The 19416-nt window shown below is 49.1% G+C and overlaps 2 protein-coding genes across 6 annotated transcripts in view; one reads left to right on the top strand and one right to left on the bottom strand.

Moving 5' to 3' along the window:
* The window catches only part of DNAJC16 (DnaJ heat shock protein family (Hsp40) member C16), a 37375-nt gene extending 32640 nt beyond the window's left edge, over positions 1-4735 (top strand). For 2 of the 3 annotated variants that reach the window (XM_019918950.3, XM_004313307.4), the window contains 2 exons: positions 472-642; positions 1148-4735. In XM_019918950.3, coding sequence (XP_019774509.1) covers positions 472-642; positions 1148-1544 — 568 coding nt within the window. In that variant the 3' untranslated portion in view covers positions 1545-4735. The remainder of the gene's footprint in view (positions 1-471; positions 643-1147) is intronic. The other variant, XR_004522780.2, reaches the window with a different exon arrangement.
* AGMAT (agmatinase (putative)) lies at positions 3999-15218 on the bottom strand. 3 transcript variants are annotated; one of them, XM_004313308.4, is made up of 8 exons: positions 15099-15218; positions 13696-14375; positions 12506-12708; positions 9994-10042; positions 8747-8942; positions 8130-8309; positions 6899-6983; positions 3999-5565 (listed from the first exon to the last, which is right to left on the bottom strand). In XM_004313308.4, exons 2-8 carry the CDS (start codon positions 13992-13994, stop codon positions 5492-5494), a joined length of 1086 nt encoding a protein of 361 aa, XP_004313356.3. In that variant the 5' UTR covers positions 13995-14375; positions 15099-15218; the 3' UTR covers positions 3999-5491. The 3 variants fall into 3 exon arrangements, 2 of the variants coding, with proteins under 2 accessions (XP_004313356.3, XP_073651800.1); XR_012327911.1 differs by having other exon boundaries at positions 5502-5565; positions 6899-7137; XM_073795699.1 differs by lacking the exon at positions 3999-5565 and having other exon boundaries at positions 5729-7137.
* Positions 15219-19416: the final 4198 nt, after the last annotated feature.

Genomic DNA, 19416 nt, shown 5'->3' with positions numbered 1-19416 from the left:
TGGCTCCCCCCCTTGTGAGAGATGTGGATTTAGGCAAGAGTCGCAGCTGACGAGCACTGACTGAGACTGCCTAGGCGTTCAGACGCAGGACTAGTTATCTTCTCCTCAGTACCCTGAGTTTCTCAATCCCAGATTTAATCATGAAGGCGGGAAGCAAGCAAAGAAGCGTGTCAGGGAGATGCTAGATGAGCCAGAAGCAGAGAACGGTGCACACCATAACTGTGTTGACGGCCTTCATCCTGTCCTAAAGCCGCTTCTGCACCAGCTGCACGGCGGCCCCGGCAAGGCTCCTTACGGTCCCGGGATAACCAGACGGGGGTCAGTCCCGCCCTGCCCATGCGCCAGGCTCGAGACTAGTAAATAACATATCTAGTCTGGTTAGAACGTATCATTTTCTTCCACTTGTTCCTTTTAAAACTCGTGGCATTCCCTTATCCTACAAGATCTTAATTCCTCAGTTTTTCTCCACAGCAAGATTCCTAAAAAAGGCTTTGTGGAGGTGACCGAGCTCACAGATGTAACGTACACCAGTAACTTGGTACGCCTGAGGCCAGGCCACATGAACGTGGTCCTCATCCTGTCAAATTCCACCAAGACCAGCCTGCTGCAGAAGTTCGCTTTGGAGGTCTACACGTTCACTGGGTGAGCTCCTGGGTGCATGTGAGAGAGGGCAGGGGCTGTGGAAGCAGGAGGGGGGGAGCCTGCACCCTTGGGTAAGGAGGGAGCTGCGGGGGCTTTCTCCGTGCAGCATGATGCTGGCTGTGACCTTTCCAACCCAGACCTCTAAGCCATCGTGTGGGGACCTTTTTTCCCCTTGACTGTTGGTTCTGAACAGAAGAGCTTGAACTCAGTCTTCCCTGAGCCCTTTCAGGAAACTCTCTTCTCCAGCTCTTGTGCCTTTTCCTGAAGCCAGACACCGAGAGTGATGTGAGTGACGCCCAGCAAGGGGCAGGAAATGGATGAGGGGCTCTTGCCGCCATTGCAGAAGCCCTCCGGGTCCCGCAGAAATCCTTCGTTTCTTCTGTATTCAGGCCCCACCCAGCACAAAGCCTTTTCCTATTATTTAAAATCTGACTGAGGTCCTTGTGTTCCCTGCGACTAAATGTGTCGGGAAACACCCTAAATCCTCCTTCTGTCCTTCCTACAGGAGCAGCTGCCTGCACTTTTCCTTCCTGAGTCTAGATAAACACAGAGAATGGCTGGAATACTTACTAGAATTTGCTCAAGATGTGGCCCCGATCCCAAACCAATACGACAAGCATTTCATGGAACGCGACTACACGGGCTATGTACTGGCTCTGAATGGCCACAAGAAATACTTCTGCCTCTTCAAGCCCCAAAAAACAGTCGAAGAGGAGGAAGCCATGGGGTCGTGCAGTGACCTTGACTCTTCCCTCCATCTGGGTGAATCTCGAGGGAAATCTTCTGGCCTTGGATCCAGGCCCATCAAAGGAAAATTGAGCAAGTTGTCCTTATGGATGGAACGGCTGCTGGAAGGCTCCTTACAGAGGTTTTATATCCCGTCATGGCCTGAACTAGACTGAGAATTTCTAAAAGAGGCTCGAACTCTTCAGACTTTTTAACAGGCCCCTGTGAACAGGTGTTTTCAGGACTCAAACTATCACAATGGGCAGAGTATAGATTTTAGATTATTCTTCCAGAACAGTGGCTAGAAGAATCTTTCCTTTGTCCTGTTCTAACCTAGGAGTGAAAAACACCAAACGCTGAATTCCCCAGATCTGAATACTTTCCTTTAGGTCTTTTTTCCTCATTTGAATGCCACACTATTTAAAATAGACTGCTCATTACCTCTTCCTTTGTCGCCCCGCCCCGTGCTCGCCCCCCACCTCCCCTGTCCTGTCTCTGTGCTGTGGGACAAGCACAGGGCTGGACCCTGCAGCAGAGCCTGGGGGGACCTCGCGAGCCTGGTGTGCCAGTCGGGCCATCTGTCCCCTGCCCCGCCTCGGCCGTGCTTCTGCCGCGGTGCATGCTGTAACGGTGGGACAAGCCACCGCAGCTTCTGGGCCCTGTGTCTCAAAAGAGGCCTAGTTCCAAGCGATCTTACATTAGTGGTTTTTTTGGTAGTAAATGGCTAAAAGTATATTTGGGGGGTATCCTCCTACAACAGCTTGTCAGCCACGGTTTTAAAAGGTTAGGACTGCGTGGGGGTTTCTGCACGTATGTTTGGTTTTCTTCCCGAGACTAGAGAAGGGAGGGCTGGGCAGTGCCTGAGCGATGCCTTCTTGAGCATCCCATCGGCCCCCTCCCAAACACTAAGAGTAGCCGGGGAGGGATCCGCGTGGCAAGAAGTACTGTAATGACCTTGAGCCATTTACCTGTATGTTTTCAGATGCCTTTCTGCCTCTGTCAGTTTTAGGGTGTGGATATTAGGAGCCATAACTTGTAATCTTGCTCTCTGAACGTAGAGGTAAGCTGCTATAAGCCAGTAGATGTTAAACTGACGACACGTCATTCCTGCCGTGAGTCAGGCTCAAGGAACCTCTTCCCTACAGTGATGTCTCTTTAGTAAACTATCAGACATATCTTTGTATCAAGGAACTTAAAATTTCTCAGCAATTGTATTTTGAATACTGTTACCCCAAAAGTGCTGTATCTTCAAGTCCTCTTTGGTGACAAGTGAGCCAAGACACGTTCTAGGCTTCCGTTTTGCTCACTTTGAGCTTCTGGCCTATATTTTGATGTCTCATCTTAATTGTTTTCACTCTTAAGTTACAACTGCTTCACCAGTAACAGGGTCAGACCTGTCATCAGCACCCCAGCTCGCTGAGCTCCAGTGAACGATGGACCCCAGGCGGGGCGCTACCAGCCAGTTAAGAGAGCTTACCTTTTCTTTTTAGAGCACACCACCAGTGGAGTTTGGACAACCTCAAAGAGTTCAAATGTCAAAACAAGTTGCCTTTTTGTAAAGTGAAGGGTCAAAATCAGTGATGGGACAAAATAGGTTAATATTGTCTTTAATCGTAATTGCTTTAAACTAAGCCATTTGGATTGAGCTGCAGTGGCAAGTAACAAATTATTTGAGCCCAGAAATCCCTAGTTTTCATGGAATCTATAGCTTTATTTTAAAAAATAAATCACTGCCAGGCTTTATTTTTCCACATGATCCTCTAAAAGTGGGTGTTTATTCTTATTGCCATGTCTCATGGCATCTGGCCCAGGTAGAACTGATCAAGGAATTCATTTTTGGCTCTGTGATGCACCAAGTCCTCAAAATTATTTTCTGCATCTCTTGTGGCCAGGTTGCTTATACGAGTAGTGTTTTGGTTCAGTGGTAGGTTTTTATTTTTTTAATTTCTGGTACTAATGGGATTCCTGACCTTAATTTCTGAAAACCAAAAACACCCCAGATTCGTTCACTTTAAAAAATTGTGGGCTTCCCTGGTGGTGCAGTGGTTGAGAGTCCGCCTGCCGATGCAGGGGACGCGGGTTCGTGCCCCGGTCCGGGAAGATCCCACATGCCGCGGAGCGGCTGGGCCCGTGAGCCATAGCCGCTGAGCCTGCGCGTCTGGAGCCTGTGCTCCGCAACGGGAGAGGCCACAGCAGTGAGAGGCCCGCGTACCGCAAAAAAAAAAAAAAAATTGTATCATTAAAATAAAAAGCACCTTCAGACAGCTGCACCTTTCATTTGTATAAAGAAAGGAAAGTGATAATAGTGAAAACGTTCCTAGGAAATATTTCAATCCAAAAAACGTCATCTACAGATCCGTTTGGGGGCTGGTAGCTATCTATGCCCCCCAAGAGGAAACGGGGAAGCTTTTAAACTGACCTTTACCCTTGACCACCCAAGCCTTTCCTCCTGAATGTCATTTCCATGAATTTGTTTACTTTTGTGTCAAATGTATGAGCCACTGTCCTGGTCAGCCAGTGCTACCATTTATCTTACATATGTAATCCCACAGACCCAATTTTGGCTCTAAGTTAACTTCCTAGTCTTCGAGTGTCTTGAAACTGACAACGTGGATGTTTTCAGAGGTAGGTTTTTCTGATTGATACAGACTCTGCATCATGTTTAGCAGATGAGGACAACAACTGGCCTAAAACAAGCCTTTGTAGATATACGCACCCATTTTTTAAAAAATTTTTTATCAGCCCAGGTGTCGGTGGCACAATCTGTCTACCACCGAGTTCATCACCTCCAGCTAGGCAACATGTCAGCGAGCAGGCCTGCCCTAACTCCCACTGGGCACCACAGGCTTGCTGTCATCGCTTATTGACCATGAAAACTTGGTTGTGGTTTCAAATAATAGGTTGATTCCCTCCTTATTCAGTACGTAAATGTTTTCCTGCTATAAAAAGAAGTGGGATCTGAATGTGTTTTAAGTGATTTGCATTGTTTGGGGAAAGGGATTAGGAGCAAACACTCAAACATTTTTTTCTAAGTAAAATTCTTGAAAAGCTGATGCAAAACATTCTTTACAGCTGAAACGTTGGTCATGTCCAAATACCTGACATTGTCCCTTGAAACAAACGCAGCGTGTCTGCTGCCGAATCTGTTCAGTTTGTCAAGGAGGATGATGATGCTTTCGAGACAGACCTGAAAAGAAGGTGAATATTTTGCACTTTTGATACTCTTAGGAACAAATAACTTATTTGGCAAATGGTGTCTTTTTTATGTTGTTTTTGTTTTGTATTGTGAACAGGCACTGAAGCTGATGTTATTTTGTTTTAAGAATATTACAGACTGGAAACAGAAATAAACTATTTTAATGTGTGATGATTATGGGTAGCTCTTATGTCACGAGATGATGATTTGACCATGGACACATTATCAACAAAACTGAATTCGCATGTAACTCAACACATGCTTAAGGTCATCACGCCTCCACTGCAGATTTGGGGAATTGCTGTCATAGAGGGTGGGTCAGCTTGAAGAGAAGATAATGCAAAACAGGCTCAGAGGGAGCGGGGTTAAGGCAAGGCCACTAAGAGCCAGCTGATGTCACCTGGTTTTGAAGACATTCCTGCATCTTCCTGGGCTTTTGAGTGGGAAGTTTCTTTATTAGGATCTGCCTGTTATTTTTTCTTTCAAACTTTTTCTATGTTCACGATGGTCCTAAAACCAAGATGCTCCTCAGCGTAGGGGCTGTATTTTAAAGGAAGATACTATAGAAATATGGAATGTTTTTCTACAGTATTATTTCCTAGGGTTTTTTCATTTCATTCCTCCAGATTATAGATAAACTAAATTCTCCATCCCTTTCCCCTTTATCCTCCATCACCATTCATCAAAGGAAAAAATTAAAAAAGCACAAGTGCATTTTTTTTTAAGTTAATTCAAACACCTTAGGAATATTAGCTGTTTGGATTAGAGTTCTACCGTAAGACCCGATTGTAGAGCCACTAATGACACTTTTAGCAGAACGTTTTATTGGCATAAACTCTTTAGTACTCAGATTGCTTGCACATAAGTTTTGGAGAATTTGTCATCCAGGTAAGCTCTTGTTTTATCTTGAACATCGTAGCACAACATTCAGGCGACTGTCACTTTGGGGAGAACACACAGCATCTCAAACAGCAGGTTAGCCGCCACGAGGGCTGTGTTTCCTACAAAGCAGTGAAAAACCCAAGCGTGAACACCACACAGACCGCCTCCTGAGGCCGAGCCCCTCGGGCTCCTCAGCCTTTGTCCCTTTGTGCTTCCTTTCCCAGAGTCCTGCCTTGTGCGCTCCTCTGCGGTTCCCCACCGCCCCACCCCACCGCCCCGTGGACATGCTTTCCCCGGCGTTCTCTCTATCAAGCATCATTCAGAAAAGGTATTTTAAAATTCAGAAGGCTCTCTGTTTACTCTGAGAACAGATTTCCCCCAAAGGAAAACCTATCATATTGGTGTGTATCGTATTTACTATCTATCCTCTAAGGCTAACGGGCCTAACCCTGTAAGTTTTTCTAGATTAAAATTATTGGGATGGCATTGGCTTTGAATCTCTCTCCTAAACCAGCTAACTCCCCCACTTTATAAATATTAATAAATACCATTTATGCCTTGAGAATTCACTTTTCAATGAAATATCCAAGGCAGATGGCACTGGGCAGCCCTATCGCTGAACTGCACGCTGGTTTCTCTCTCTTCTGCTGACGGGTGGGCCAGCTATCAATCCTTAGCCACCTCCCAGGGGTTTTGTTAGGGTTCATTAGCTCACATCTGTATGGTGTACAGTAATAGGTTTATTTTCTTCACTGTAGGACATACTCAGCCGGTTCCCGAGTTACATAAAGGGACCCATCCATCTACTTATTAACTAGATTAATACAATTTAAACTAGCCGCTGGGACTTCCCTGGTGGCGCAGTGGTTAAGAATCCGCCTGCCAGCTTCCCTGGTGGTGCAGTGGTTGGGAGTCCGCCTGCCGATGCAGGGGACACGAGTTCGTGCCCCGGTCCGGGAGGATCCCACATGCCGCGGAGCGGCTGAGCCCGTGAGCCATGGCCGCTGAGCCTGCGCGTCCGGAGCCTGTGCTCCGCAACGGGAGAGGCTGCGACAGTGAGAGGCCCGCATACCGCAAAAAAAAAAAAAAAAGAATCCGCCTGCCAAGGCAGGAGACACGGGTTCAAGCCCTGGTCCGGGAAGATCCCACATGCCGCGGAGCAACTAAGCCCGTTCGCCACAACTACTGAGCCTGCGCTCTAGAGCCCGTGAGCCACAACTACTGAGCCCATGTGCTGCAACTACTGAAGCCCACGCGCCTAGAGCCAGTGCTCCGCAACAAGAGAAGCCACTGCAGTGAGAAGCCCACGCACCGCAACGAAGAGTAGCCCCCGCTTGCCGCAACCAGAGAAAGCCCGCATGCAACGAAGACCCAACGCAGCCAAAAATAAAAAATATGATAAATAAATAAACTAGCCACTGCCTACAGATCACATTTGTCTCCCTTACTCACCAGAAGGATCGTACGGCGGTGAAACCTCCACAAGATCACAACCCACCACGTTCAGTCCTTGACAACCCCGGATGATCTCCAGAGCCTGTCCAAGATGAAGCTTGAGTTGTCCAGAGAGGTAATCATTGACAACAGAAGCAACCAGTAGAGGCCTCCATGGATTTCTCCCAACACGGTCCTGCCCTTCGACTTGGAACTGTCGCTTTCCCTCAATAAACATTCATTGACCACCAGGCACCCTGGTGGGATCACAGAGACAAACCAATCGCTTCAATGCCAGCATGAAGGGCTTCAGGAATAGTCTGAGCACGTGTCGCAGCCTGAAGAGGCTGGGGAAGGCTCCTCCAAGGTGGAAACACTTAGCTCAAGGAACTGACCAAGCAGAGGAGTAGGGAGAGGGCAGCCCAGGGAGAGGGAAAGACACATGCAAAGGCGCCAAGACGGAAGAAGTACTAGTAGTCAGACGTGGCCGGAGATAGGATGAGTGAGGGGCGTGGCAGGAAGAGCATCACTTTGCTTCCGTTCTGCAGGTGAAAAGCAGGAAGGATGCGAAGCCGAGGAATGAGGAGTGTGTTCTAGAAAACTGACGGGAACTGGGAAAGGCTTTAGAGAGGCTGTTATGGCCATCCTCCTTTCTGAGAGGATAGAAGATAGTTGATTAGTTCAAGCAGTCTTCATTCATTTACTCCAGTATCTGTGAGTACCTCCTACTTATATGTCAGACACTCTCCTCGGCTCGGAGAGTAGTGAACAGAACAAAGGTCCACCCCTGGAGCTTTCCTTCTAGGTAGAGCCACCCTCCAGTTCTGCCTCCCTGTGCTATGCTCAGCATACCATGGGAGCTTTCTTTGGGGGTTTCTAAAACTCTTGAACTACCCTAGGAGGTGTTAATCCCACTGTGCATACCTTTAAAATTTAACCCCAAAAAGGTAAGTTTGGTGTCTGAACAGGGGGCACTACAGTATTGTCCCCATGAACAGGTGGACCAGAGGCAGAAAGACCAAATAACGGACTCTTATATCCCAGATAGGAAATGAGGGCCCTTGCCAAAATCAGTCACTCATCAATAAGGGAGAATCCAAACCTGTGATCTGCCCTGAGCACAATAAAGGCCCAGGTGCCCTGATTTTAACAGCCCATCCTGATGTCTAGAGACTCAGTTCAGGTCCCAGGAAAGTGGGGAGCTAAGTGTCCTCACCCACAGGAAGTGTCACTGGTGGAGCCTCCTTACCTGACTAGGGGTGAGACCAGCAATTTCGGGTGTCCCTGTCCCTGGGGCATAGGCGGGGTCCAAGCCGTCGATATCAAAGCTTATATAAATGGGTCTGACTCCCATCTGCTGCCTCACTTTTCCCATCAGAGGAACCAGCGACTTCATCCAGCAGTCTTCAGCCAGGACCACCCGGAAGCCCTGAGAAAGAATTGAAGAGCAGAAAGTTGACACTTGGGCCTGGCAGCATTTACTGGGCATTTCCTATAGGCCTACCCCGTGCTCAGCTTATGTGCACCTCAAAGTTGACCCCCAATATCCACGAGGAGGGAACTATCATCCCCATATCAGACCCATCGCCTTGGGTCTGGACCTCCTCCACTCTTTTCTAAGCCAGCAGCATCCAAGGGCCTGGTTTGTTTCTGCTTGTCCCCCTCCCCAGCGATAAGAGGCCTCCTTTGCCTTGTGAACTATCATCCCCGCTCCTATCTGCTCCACATGACGCAAACTCACCCTTCTGTCCCCACTTTGAGCTTGATTAGCAAAGTCCCTTTGAATCCATAGCCTCCACTGAGTGGGCAATGGAGAGGAAGGCACTTTGGGGCCGGGGACAGAGGGAGGGGCTTTCGGCCTGTCACCTGGCTCCGGCTGTATCTGTAGGTATCCAAGGTCATGGAAGAGCCCCGGATGCCGATCTGTACCACGCGCTTACAGTCCAGGAGTCCCTCGTCCACACAACGGCGGAAGGGCGTCCCGTGATAGAGCTTCTCACCCAGGGCCTTGTCCGCCACGTCCATGTGTGCATCCACGTGCACCAGCCCCATAGGCCCATGCCTGATGACAACAGGGCGGCTCAGAAGCCAGGCCTCCCGGTGGGGCCTGAACACCACCACCCTCCAGGCCGCCAAAACTTGATGACGATTCATAGCCGTGGAGGGGGGACCTGGCATCAGTTACCAGCCTTGCAACTGGTTTCTGTCTTCAAACCACTTCGCTTCTCAGAAGGACAATAAGCTCAGAGAAGTCACGCAGAAGATAGTCACGTGCTTCAGCTGACACTCCCTACCTATCACCCAGAATTTTCTTCACTTACAGATGGAGAGGGCTGGGAGGATGAAAGTAAAGGGTAGCGGCTCAGGTGAGCTCGTCTGAAGGCTCAACTAATCAGCACCACCCTTCCTCCAACTGCGGTAACCAAGAAGCAGCTTCTACTCAGCTCTCTCTCTATAATCCCCATCAACCCTGCCAGCCGCCCCAAAAAAACAGACAATCCAAATCAGTGCCAGGCAAACAGAGCTTCCAGAAAAGCCTTGTACCCACCCACCCACCTCCAACCAGAATGCCACCCACATAGCTTTCCTCTATATGAATTCTGGAGCTCACCACCTTGGCCCATCTGTCTATTTCTCAGACTAACTAACCAAAATTAGTCAATCCCTGCTAGATTTTCACTACTGGAAAAATCCATCTTCTCATCCTCTGGGAAAGGGGCCCTTTCAGGAAAAAACAGGGCCTCTCCTCAGCAAGCAACACCATTGTGCCTGTCAGTATTTGTATTTGGCCTCTGAAGCAAAACAGAAACTGAAGTTAACTGGGGTTGTGTATTTCACTAGGGGCTCATCTTCCAAAAACAGAGGCAAATGCTGAGCCTGCATACCAGGGCAGATCTAGGGCAAGGGCGGGTGGCCAGGGTGTTAATAATAAATTGTCTTGGCTGCCATCTGGTGACTGACAGACACACCTGGAGCTTGACCTTAATTTTGATCCATAGAAGCAACTCAGTGGGGAATTTCCTATCATCCCCAATAACCTGAGGCAGCAGAGGTCACCTGACGCCATCTAGCAGAAAGCAACTCATTCCCCAGCTCCGGCCTTTGGGACTTACTTTTCTGCCATCGCTTGCAATATAGGATAGGTGATTGTGTGATCTCCACCTTCAAGGAGACAAAAAAGAAGAAAACATCTGGAACGTGGATAAGATTCGAAGACCATGTATCACCTAGAACGATCTTTAATCTGCCCAATTCTGCCACCCTTTCGATTAGACTGGAAGAACTATAACCCCAGCTAAAATATGATCTTGTTCAGTGGTGGAGAAATGGCCACTAAATGTTTGACATTATATTGTCATTTAAAAGAGGAAATTAAATTAAGGCTTATAGGGAAAATGCTCTGTCCAGTTGAACTTCCTGCAGTGACACGCATGTTCTGTATCTGCACTGGCCAACATGGTGGTCACTAGCCATTGGCTATTGAAATGTGGCTCACGCAACTGAAGAATTGCATTTTTTATTTTATTTAATTGTAATTCATTTAAATAGCCACATGTGGCTAGGGGCTACCATAATGGACAGCACAGGCCTAGAAAAGTATTACCATTGATAATTATTAATAACAACAACAGCTATATTTATGGAAGCTTAAAACATGCCAGTCACAAAGTTGGGCACTTTATATGCACTTTTGTTATATGCCCCTGACACAATATAAGAAGGTAGGTGGTGGTATTTTTATTCCCATATTACAGATAAGGAAATGAAGCCTCAAGAGCTAGTGAGAGGGCTTCCCTGGTGGCGCAGTGGTTGAGAGTCCGCCTGCCGATGCGGGGGACGCGGGTTCGTGCCCCGATCCGGGAGGATCCCGCGTGCCGCGGAGCAGCTGGGCCCGTGAGCCGTGGCCGCTGAGCCTGTGCGTCCGGAGCCTGTGCTCCGCAACGGGAGAGGCCACAGCAGCGAGAGGCCCGCGTACCGAAAAAAAAAAAAAAAAAAAAAAAAAGCTAGTGAGAGGTGGAGCTGAGATTTCAAACCACGTCAGCCAGAAACCCCACTCCTTACCACTATGCTCTGCAGGCTGGGCCCTCTCATTTGGCAAAAATAAATTTGGATATTTAGAAAAAGGTACTATTTTGACTATTGCTGAACAGGAAGAGAAAGAACTGCTACAGTGAGAGTGGGGCAGGGTGGGGGAGGGTAAGAGGAAAGCTGCTCTATAGATTGACATAGACCCTGACGAGAGGAAAAGACCCCCTTGCAGTTCTCTCAAATAAAGTCATTGAAACAACGTCCTTGAATACTTAAGAAATCACAACTAAGCCCCTGCTGGCAGCCTCCTCGGGCCTGGCATCAAGGGCTGGGACAAGGTGAGGTGGATAGAGGCACTTGCCGGATGCAAAATTGAAGGGACACCAAAAAAAAAAAAAAAAAACTCAGTGATTGGGGAATTCCCTGGCGGTCCAGCGATTAGGACTCTGCGCTTACACTGCAGGGGACCTGGGTCCCATCCCTGGCCAGGGGACGAACGAAGATCCTGCAAGCTGTGTGGCCAAAACAAACAAACAAAAAAACTAAGTAATCAAGATAAATATTATTTTAATGTAATATTTTAAAAAATCAAAATCAATGCAAAAAAAAAAAGGATCCATGATAGGAACTTCCCTGGTGGTGCAGTGGTTAAGAATCCGCCTGCCAATGCAGGGGACACAGGTTCGAGCCCTGGTCTGGGAAGATCCCACATGCCACAGAGCAACTAGGCCCGAGAGCCACAACTACTGAAGCCCGTGTGCCTCAGAGGCCGCATGCTGCAACTACTGAGCCCGTGTGCCTAGAGCCTGTGCTCCACAACAAGAGAAGCCACCGCAATGAGAAGCCCACGCTACTTTTTTTTATTTATTTATTTTTCTTTTTTATAAATTTATTTTATTTTATTTTTGGCTGCGTTGGGTAGTCCCAGGGAACTGCGCCACCAGGGAAGTCCCTTTTTTTTATTTTTATTTTTGGCTGCGTTGGGTCTTCATTGCTATGCACGGGCTTTCTCTAGCTGCGGTGAGCGGGGGCTACTCTTCCTTGCAGCGCGCAGGCTTCTCACTGCAGTGGCTTCTCTTGTTGCAGAGCATGGGCTCTAGGCACGCGGGCTCAGTAGTTGTGGCACATGGGCTTAGTTGCTCCACAGCATGTGGGATCTTCCCGGACCAGGGCTTGAACCCACGTCCCCTGCATTGGCAGGCGGATTCTTAACCACTGCGCTACCAGGGAAGTCCCCCATGATAAACTCTAAATAAAGAAAGGATCAGCAACTGTGCTGTTCTGAGCCATACTGGAACCTGAGGCAAAAAGAAAGGGAAATCAGTAATATGTATTGCTGACTTTTTGGCACCCCTTAAATTTTGCACCAAGGTGAGTGCCTCACTGGCTTCACCCTGGTCCATCCCTGTCAGTCACGTTAGTCCAAAAATGTAAATATCCTCTCCCCAGGGGTTAAAATAAATGAACTAAAAATGTTCCCTTTCCTACTGTCTCCATATTGCCAGTGGCTCCCCCTGGAGAAGTAACCGTACTCCAGCTCATGATAAATAGACCCTGAGCTCAGAGAACTACCCTCTCCCTTGCAGATGACATTACCCAAGGTCAGAGGAATACAGCCAGCTGCTACAATCTTCTGATAGGCCTCTCGAATTAGGCGGCAGCTGTCCTGAAGGTTGTAAAGATTGACATTCACATCGCCTAGGTCTGCAACCATGAGGGACTGGAAGGGGAGGGCTCCTGTGCTAGGGTTGGCTGTCCGAAGCAGCACTGATTCTTCACGGATCCTTCGGGGTCCAAATCTGGAGGAGAAAGAATCAGCCTGTGAGCCATCCCTAAAGGTTTAGAGGCTCTGCCTAGGCCAGGGCTTCCCAGGCTCTGCGCTGGGGCTGGCTGAATCTTTGCTGCAGAGGGTAGGGGTCATCCTATACATTGCAGGACGTTTAGCAGCAACCCTGGTCTTTCCCCACTAGATGCCAGTAGCAGCCCTTCCCCCACGTTGTGATAACCAAAAATGCCTCCAGACTCTGCCAAATGCCCCCTGGGGGGACAATGTCCCACACACGTTGAGGACCACTGATCTAGCCTATATAGTGTAGAGATTAAAGGTACAGACGTAGAAGCCCACCAATCACCAATTTACTAAATGGCATTAGATGATTTCTTAATCTCCCTGAGCCTCAATTTCCTAAACTGTTGCTGCGGAATCGTAAATAGCTGATGTTCAATAATTAGAAAAATCGATTTTACTTCCTCTAACTTGATCTTAGGAAAACTGCCTTATTTTGGGGCCTTCCCTGGCGGTTTAGTGGTTAAGACTCCGCATCTCCACTGCAGGGGGCATGCGGTGATCCCTGGTGGGGGAACTAAGATCCCCGCAGGCTGCGCGACCAAAGAAAGAAGAAAAAATTGCCTTATTTGGAGCAAATTCTTGAGTCACGTGACATCTAGAGGTTTGGGGAAGGGCAACCAGCTTCTGTTCTCAAACTTAATGTCCCCTGCTTCTGTAAACTGGGGTACCCACAGCCACCATCCAGCTAGGCCAGGGAACGGGGCAGGGAGAAGGCTTAGTCCTTAAACCCCCTTTCTTTACCAATGGATGACACGGCTGAGCCCTCAGGGTTGCTTGAGGGAAACCAGCTGTCTCTCAAAGGATTGGGGGCACTTTGGAGCCAGGCACTGGCTTCCAACTCGACCCTGGGTGAGGGAAAGCGCCTCTCCATGAGTTTTGTGTGCGCAGTGGCCGCCAGGCTATCCCAACACGTGTCCCCGAGTCCTTCGGGGCTTACCTCGCCCCGGGCCGGTTGGAGGTCCCAATGTCCAGCGGCACCCCGATGAAGGCGGCATCCAGCCCCTCGGGGGAGGCCTGCACGGGCAGCCGCATCATGGAGCAGATGCCCACCGACCGAGCCACGAACTCGGAGCTGGGAGGTTGGTTCCGGGGGGCGTCGGAGGCCTGGCGGCTCTGGCTGCTGCCGGGATCGCAGAGCCCCGCCGCAGGACGCACGCGACCCCCGAGAACCAGCCCCCGCATGCCCCCGCCGCCCCCCGGGCCCCGGGCGCAGCCGGACGCCAGCAGCCGCAGCATCCCGCCCGCCCCGCTGGTCCCCGCAGCGGCCGGGGCGAGTGTGCCAGCGCCCGAGACGCCCCGGGCTCAAAGGGCAGGGGCGCCTGGAGATCACGGGCGGGGGAGGGGCCCAGGGATCGGGCCGCTCTCTCCCTGCACACCTTCCTGGACTTCGGCCTCTAGTTCCTTTCGTAACTAGAGCCAGGCCCGGGACTCCCTACCGACGTCCACCGCACTGGCCCAGGTGGGTCCCTCCGCACCGAAATCAGGCCCTTGGCAGCTCCTTCTCCCAGAGTAACACCTAATGCAACTTCCCTGGCGTCCAGTGGTTAAGACTTTAGGCTTCCACTGCAGGGGACACGTGTTCGATCCCTGGTTGGGGAACTGAGATCCCACAAAAACCTGAAAGAGTTGAAGAGGAAAGACCTTTCTCTAAGCGAGAGAAATTGGAGCACTTTTTAAAAAATAATGTACCAAGAAATATCTGGGCGGGAGTCTCAGGAAGCAGAGTCTTTCTAAACTAACCTTTTTTAAAAAGGACTTAGAAGCGAGCCCACATGTGCAGTCCTCTTTATCCCTGGGCAGGGGGGGGAAGAAGTGATCTGTAATGCAGTTATGGGAGCCATTTTGTGGTATTATATATTTTTTAATCTCTAGAACTTGAGATTGAATGGGAAAGGCCCGAGTTTGCATTAAATTTGTCCCTTTATATAAAATCACACATGAACTCACACCACCCTGCAGGGTGAGGCAAAGTCTCCTAAAGATCAATAACAGGTACTCAGTGTGGCCACAGGCTGCCGAGCAGGTCCCTGCCATTTTCTGGAGCAAATGCAAGAATCTCTTGGTTATTCCCTTCACACCTTTTTAGTTTTTAATTAATTTTTATTGGAGTCTAGTTAATGTACAACGTTGTGTTCGTTTCAGGTGTACAGCAAAGTGAATCAGTTATACCTATACATCTATCCACTCTTTTTTATCTTCTTTTCCCATATAGATCATTACAGACGAGTGAGTAGAGTTTTCTGTGTTATACGGTAGGTCCTTACTAGTTTAACACCCTTATGCCCAGATTCTACCACTACTTCTTTCATATGGTTTGTCCTGAATGTATCATTTTCTTACTGTCTTTTTTTCCTTTCATTCTTCTCACAGGTATTTGCGTGCCTATTATGTGCCAGGCACTATGTGACAGCAGCTCCAACCTTCCTCTTCATCATTCGCTGCTGCCGAACACGCCCTTCCTTTCAATTTTCCGCAGGTGGCTTCTTTGACCAGCTGTGCCCCTGCTCTCCGATGGCCCCTTCTCTGATGGCAGTCTCTTCCAATAGCAAGGTAACCATTTTCACCTAGAGGCAGATAACTCACAACCCATATCCCAGCCCTGGGCTCCAGTCACCCATTTGCTAACTCCCTACCTGGATGTTTTGTTTGTTTTTGCGGTACGCGGGCCTCTCACCGCCGAGGCCCCTCCCGTTGCGGAGCACAGGCTCCGGATGCGCAGGCCCAGCGGCCATGGCCCACGGGCCCAGCCGCTCCGTGGCATGTGGGATCCTCCCGGACCGGGACATGAACCTGTGTCCCCTGCGTCGGCAGGCGGACTCTCAACCACTGCGCCACCAGGGAAGCCCTACCTGGATGTTTTGACAACACCTCAGGTGGGCTACAAGTTCAGCCAGCAACTTCCCACGTCCCTCTCTTTGATCCTGCCCCTCTCCCCCACCATCCTTTGGTAAGTCGTGATGGTTTCCCATGTGAAAGCTCTCCACGGCTACTCTGGTTCAAGCCTTCCCACCTCTAGCTTTCCAATTCGTCTCACCACAGCTAGTATCACATAGACTTTCCTGCCAGATAAAGCTTCCTGAAGCCAATCCACTTTCTAATCGTATTTCCAGTTATGCATCTTCACGCCCTTATCTCTCCAGCCATTGTTCACCTTACACAGCCCCACTTTCTTGCCTCCTTTCCTTTGCTGGAATGCTCTCTCCCTAGCTCCCATCTCCACATGCCCAATGTTCAGCTGAAACCCGTGCTTACACGACTCTCTCTGTAACTCTCATAAAACCTTAACACTTTTCTACCTGGGATAAATTGGGATCTGGAATCAGAAACAACTTAAATCTTGGGACTTCCCTGGTGGGCCAGTGGGTAAGACTCCACGCTCCCAGTGCAGGAGGCCCGGGCTCGTTCCCTGGTCGGGGAGATAGATCCCGCATGCATGACGCAACTAAGAAGTCTGCATGCTGCAACAAAGATCCCATGTGTGGCAACTAAGACGCGGAGCAGCCAAAATAAATAAATAATAATTTTTTTTTTTTTTTAAAGAAACAACTTAAATCTTGGGTCCACTATCAGTGAATCTCAATCATTGTTGGCAGAATTTCCAAATATTTTATATTATTTACCAGTTAAGGGATTCCCTGGTGGTCCAGTGGTTAGGACTCCGAGCTTCCACTACAGGGGGCATGGGTCCAATCCCTGGTCGGAGTACTGAGATCCCGCATCCCGTGCAACGCCGGCCAAAACAAAACAAAACAAGACAAAAACAAAGAAACACCTATATAATTTACCAGTTAAAATTTCCCTAGGGGGGTTTCTCTGGTGGCGCAAGTGGTTGAGAGTCTGCCTGCCGATGCAGGGGACACAGGTTCGTGCCCCAGTCCAGGAGGATCCCACATGCCACGGAGCAACTGGGCCCATGAGCCATGGCCGCTGAGCCTGCGCGTCCGGAGCCTGTGCTCCGCAGAGGGAGAGGCCACAGCAGCGAGAGGCCTGCGTACCGCAAAAAAAAAAAAAAATTCCCTAGGGAGTTCCCTGGTGGCTTAGTAGTCAGGGAACTGAGATCCTGTAAGCTGTGTGGCACAGCCCAAAAAAAAAAAACAGCTTACCCAAAAACTTTCAAGTAAATCTGTCACTCCAATAACTCATCATTTAACCTAGCCCACCAATGTGTACATCCTTAAGGCACCCCAGTCAGGGAAGGGTGGACCTAACATGTCAATCTGAGCAACTCACCCTTTTGAACCTATTTCCTACTCTGTAAAATGGGATGATAATCTTTACTGGTGGTTCTTATGGGGGTTAAATGAGGTCCACTGTGAAAGCACTGTAAACCATCCATTGATAAATAATAGGTAGCGTTATCATTGCATGTTTTATTTCCTCTACTGCAGAGTTTCCTCACCATGGTCATAGTACACTGGTATATTGCAACTGGGTTACAGGTTGGATACAACATAAAGATCCCATGGCCCTTGGGGCTGCCAGCTAGACTAAACACCTCTGGGTGCATGCAGCCCATGGGGAGCTCCTGCGGATATGATCCAAGCAGAACAGAGTCTGTCATCCTGCCTTTCAATCTCTACAAGTAGGCAGAAGGATCAGCAGCATTTGCTGCTTGCCATGTGTTACCACCTGGCCATCAACTTCAGAGGCCAGCTGCAGAGTGCACCGCTGCACGTTACAGACAAGCGTCCAGGGCCCTGCTAGAGGAAGTGAGTTCCAGGGGCCAAGGGGGAGCAGCAGCAACCCGAGATGCAGCTGGTCAGGGCTGGAGGGGCGAGGACACTGGTTGGAGGGCTCTGGCCAGAGCAGCCCCAGATGGCTGACCCAAATCTGTCTTCACATAGTATCAGATATTTCTGTCCATTTTTGGCTGGTGTCCAAGCTAACTTCAGGGTGTGACTGCTTTAACAATGCTTATGGGCAGGGTGACATTAAAAATATTTAACATCTGAGATGGAACAGATATTGACCAATCAGAACAGATGCCAGGGGCTCTCCTGGTGGCACAGTTGTTAAGAATCTGCCTGCCAGCGCAGGGGACACAGGTTCGAGCCCTGGTCCGGGAAGATGCCACATGCCGCAGAGCAACTAAGCCCGTGCACCGCAACTGCTGAGCCTGCGCTCTAGAGCCCGCGAGCCACAACTACTGAGCCTGCATGCCACAACTACTAAAGCCCACGCGCCTAGAGCCCGTGCTCTGCAACAAGAGAAGCCATCACAATGAGAAGCCCGCGCACCACAACGAAGAGTAGCCTCTACTCACCACAACTAGAGAAAGCCCGTGTGCAGCAGCGAAGACCCAATGCAGCCAAAAAAAAAAAGAACATATGCCAGCTGGCCATTAACAGTGAATACCAGGTGGATATCACCCCTGAAGGAATGTGCTTTAAGTCAGAGCTGTCATTATTTTTGTTGTTGTTGTTATTTATTTATTTATGGCTGTGTTGGGTCTTCGTTGCTGTGCGTGGGCTTCCTCTAGTTGTGGCGAGCGGGGGCTACTCTTCATTGTGGTGCGTGGACTTCTCACTGCGATGGCTTCTCTTGTTGCGGAGCACAGGCTCTAGGCGCGCGGGCTCAGTAGTTGTGGTTAGTTGCTCCGGGCTTAGTTGCTCCGCGGCATGTGGGATCTTCCCGCACCGGGGCTCGAACCCATGTCCCCTGCATTGGCAGGCGGACTCATAACCACTGCGCCAACAGGGAAGTCCCGTGTCATTATTTTTAAATGCTTGGCACAAAAGAGTTTGATTGGATTCAAGATCCATTAATGTTATCACAAGAAATTTCAATTGTACAATTGTTAATGAAAGAAAATAGACATTTCTTTAATTTTTTTTTTTCGGTACGCGGCTTCTCACTGTTGTGGCCTCTCCCGTTGTGGAGCACAGGCTCCGGACACGCAGGTCCAGCGGCCATGGCTCACGGGCTTAGCCACTCTGCGGCATGTGGGATCCTCCCGGACCGGAGCACGAACCCGTGTCCCCTGCATTGGCAGGCGGACTCTCAACCACTGAGCCACCAGGGAAGCCCTCTTTAAATATTTTAACTTTTATGTTTTTTAATGTTAAAATTTTAAATTTGTATTATCTATTTGAGTTTCTAATTGTTCATGGCTATCAAGAACTTGAAGAGAGAGACTTCCCTGGTGGTCCAGTGGTAAAGAATTCACCTGCCAATGCAGGGAACGTGGGTTCGATCCCTGATCAGGGAACTAAGATCCCACATGCTGCGGGGCAACTAAGCCCACGGGCCACAAGTACTGAGCTCTTGCGCCTCAATGAGAGAGCCCGCGTGCCACAAAACTACAGAGCCCATGTTCCCAGGAGCCCACGTGCCACAACTAGAGAGAGAAAACCTGCACGCCACAGCTAGAGAGAAGCCCAAGCACAACAAGGAAGAGACCCCACACCTCAACGAAGATCCTGAGTTCCACAACTAAGACCTGACGCAGCCAAATAAATAAAATAAAAAACAAAAACAAAAAAAAGAACTTGAAGAGATCCTTCTTGAAAAGTTCTGGTCATTATTGCATGTAACCATTTTAAGCATAACCTGATATTTAAAAGTTACATTCAAAAGAAAATTTTTAAATAAAATTAAAAAAGAGAAAAAATAGTTACATTCACAGAAGAAAGTGAAAATTTGGAAAATATTTTATTTG

The sequence above is a fragment of the Tursiops truncatus genome, chromosome 1, assembly GCF_011762595.2.
Source record: "Tursiops truncatus isolate mTurTru1 chromosome 1, mTurTru1.mat.Y, whole genome shotgun sequence".
NCBI lineage: Eukaryota > Metazoa > Chordata > Mammalia > Artiodactyla > Delphinidae > Tursiops > Tursiops truncatus.
This window is presented reverse-complemented; position numbering and strand designations above follow the sequence as displayed.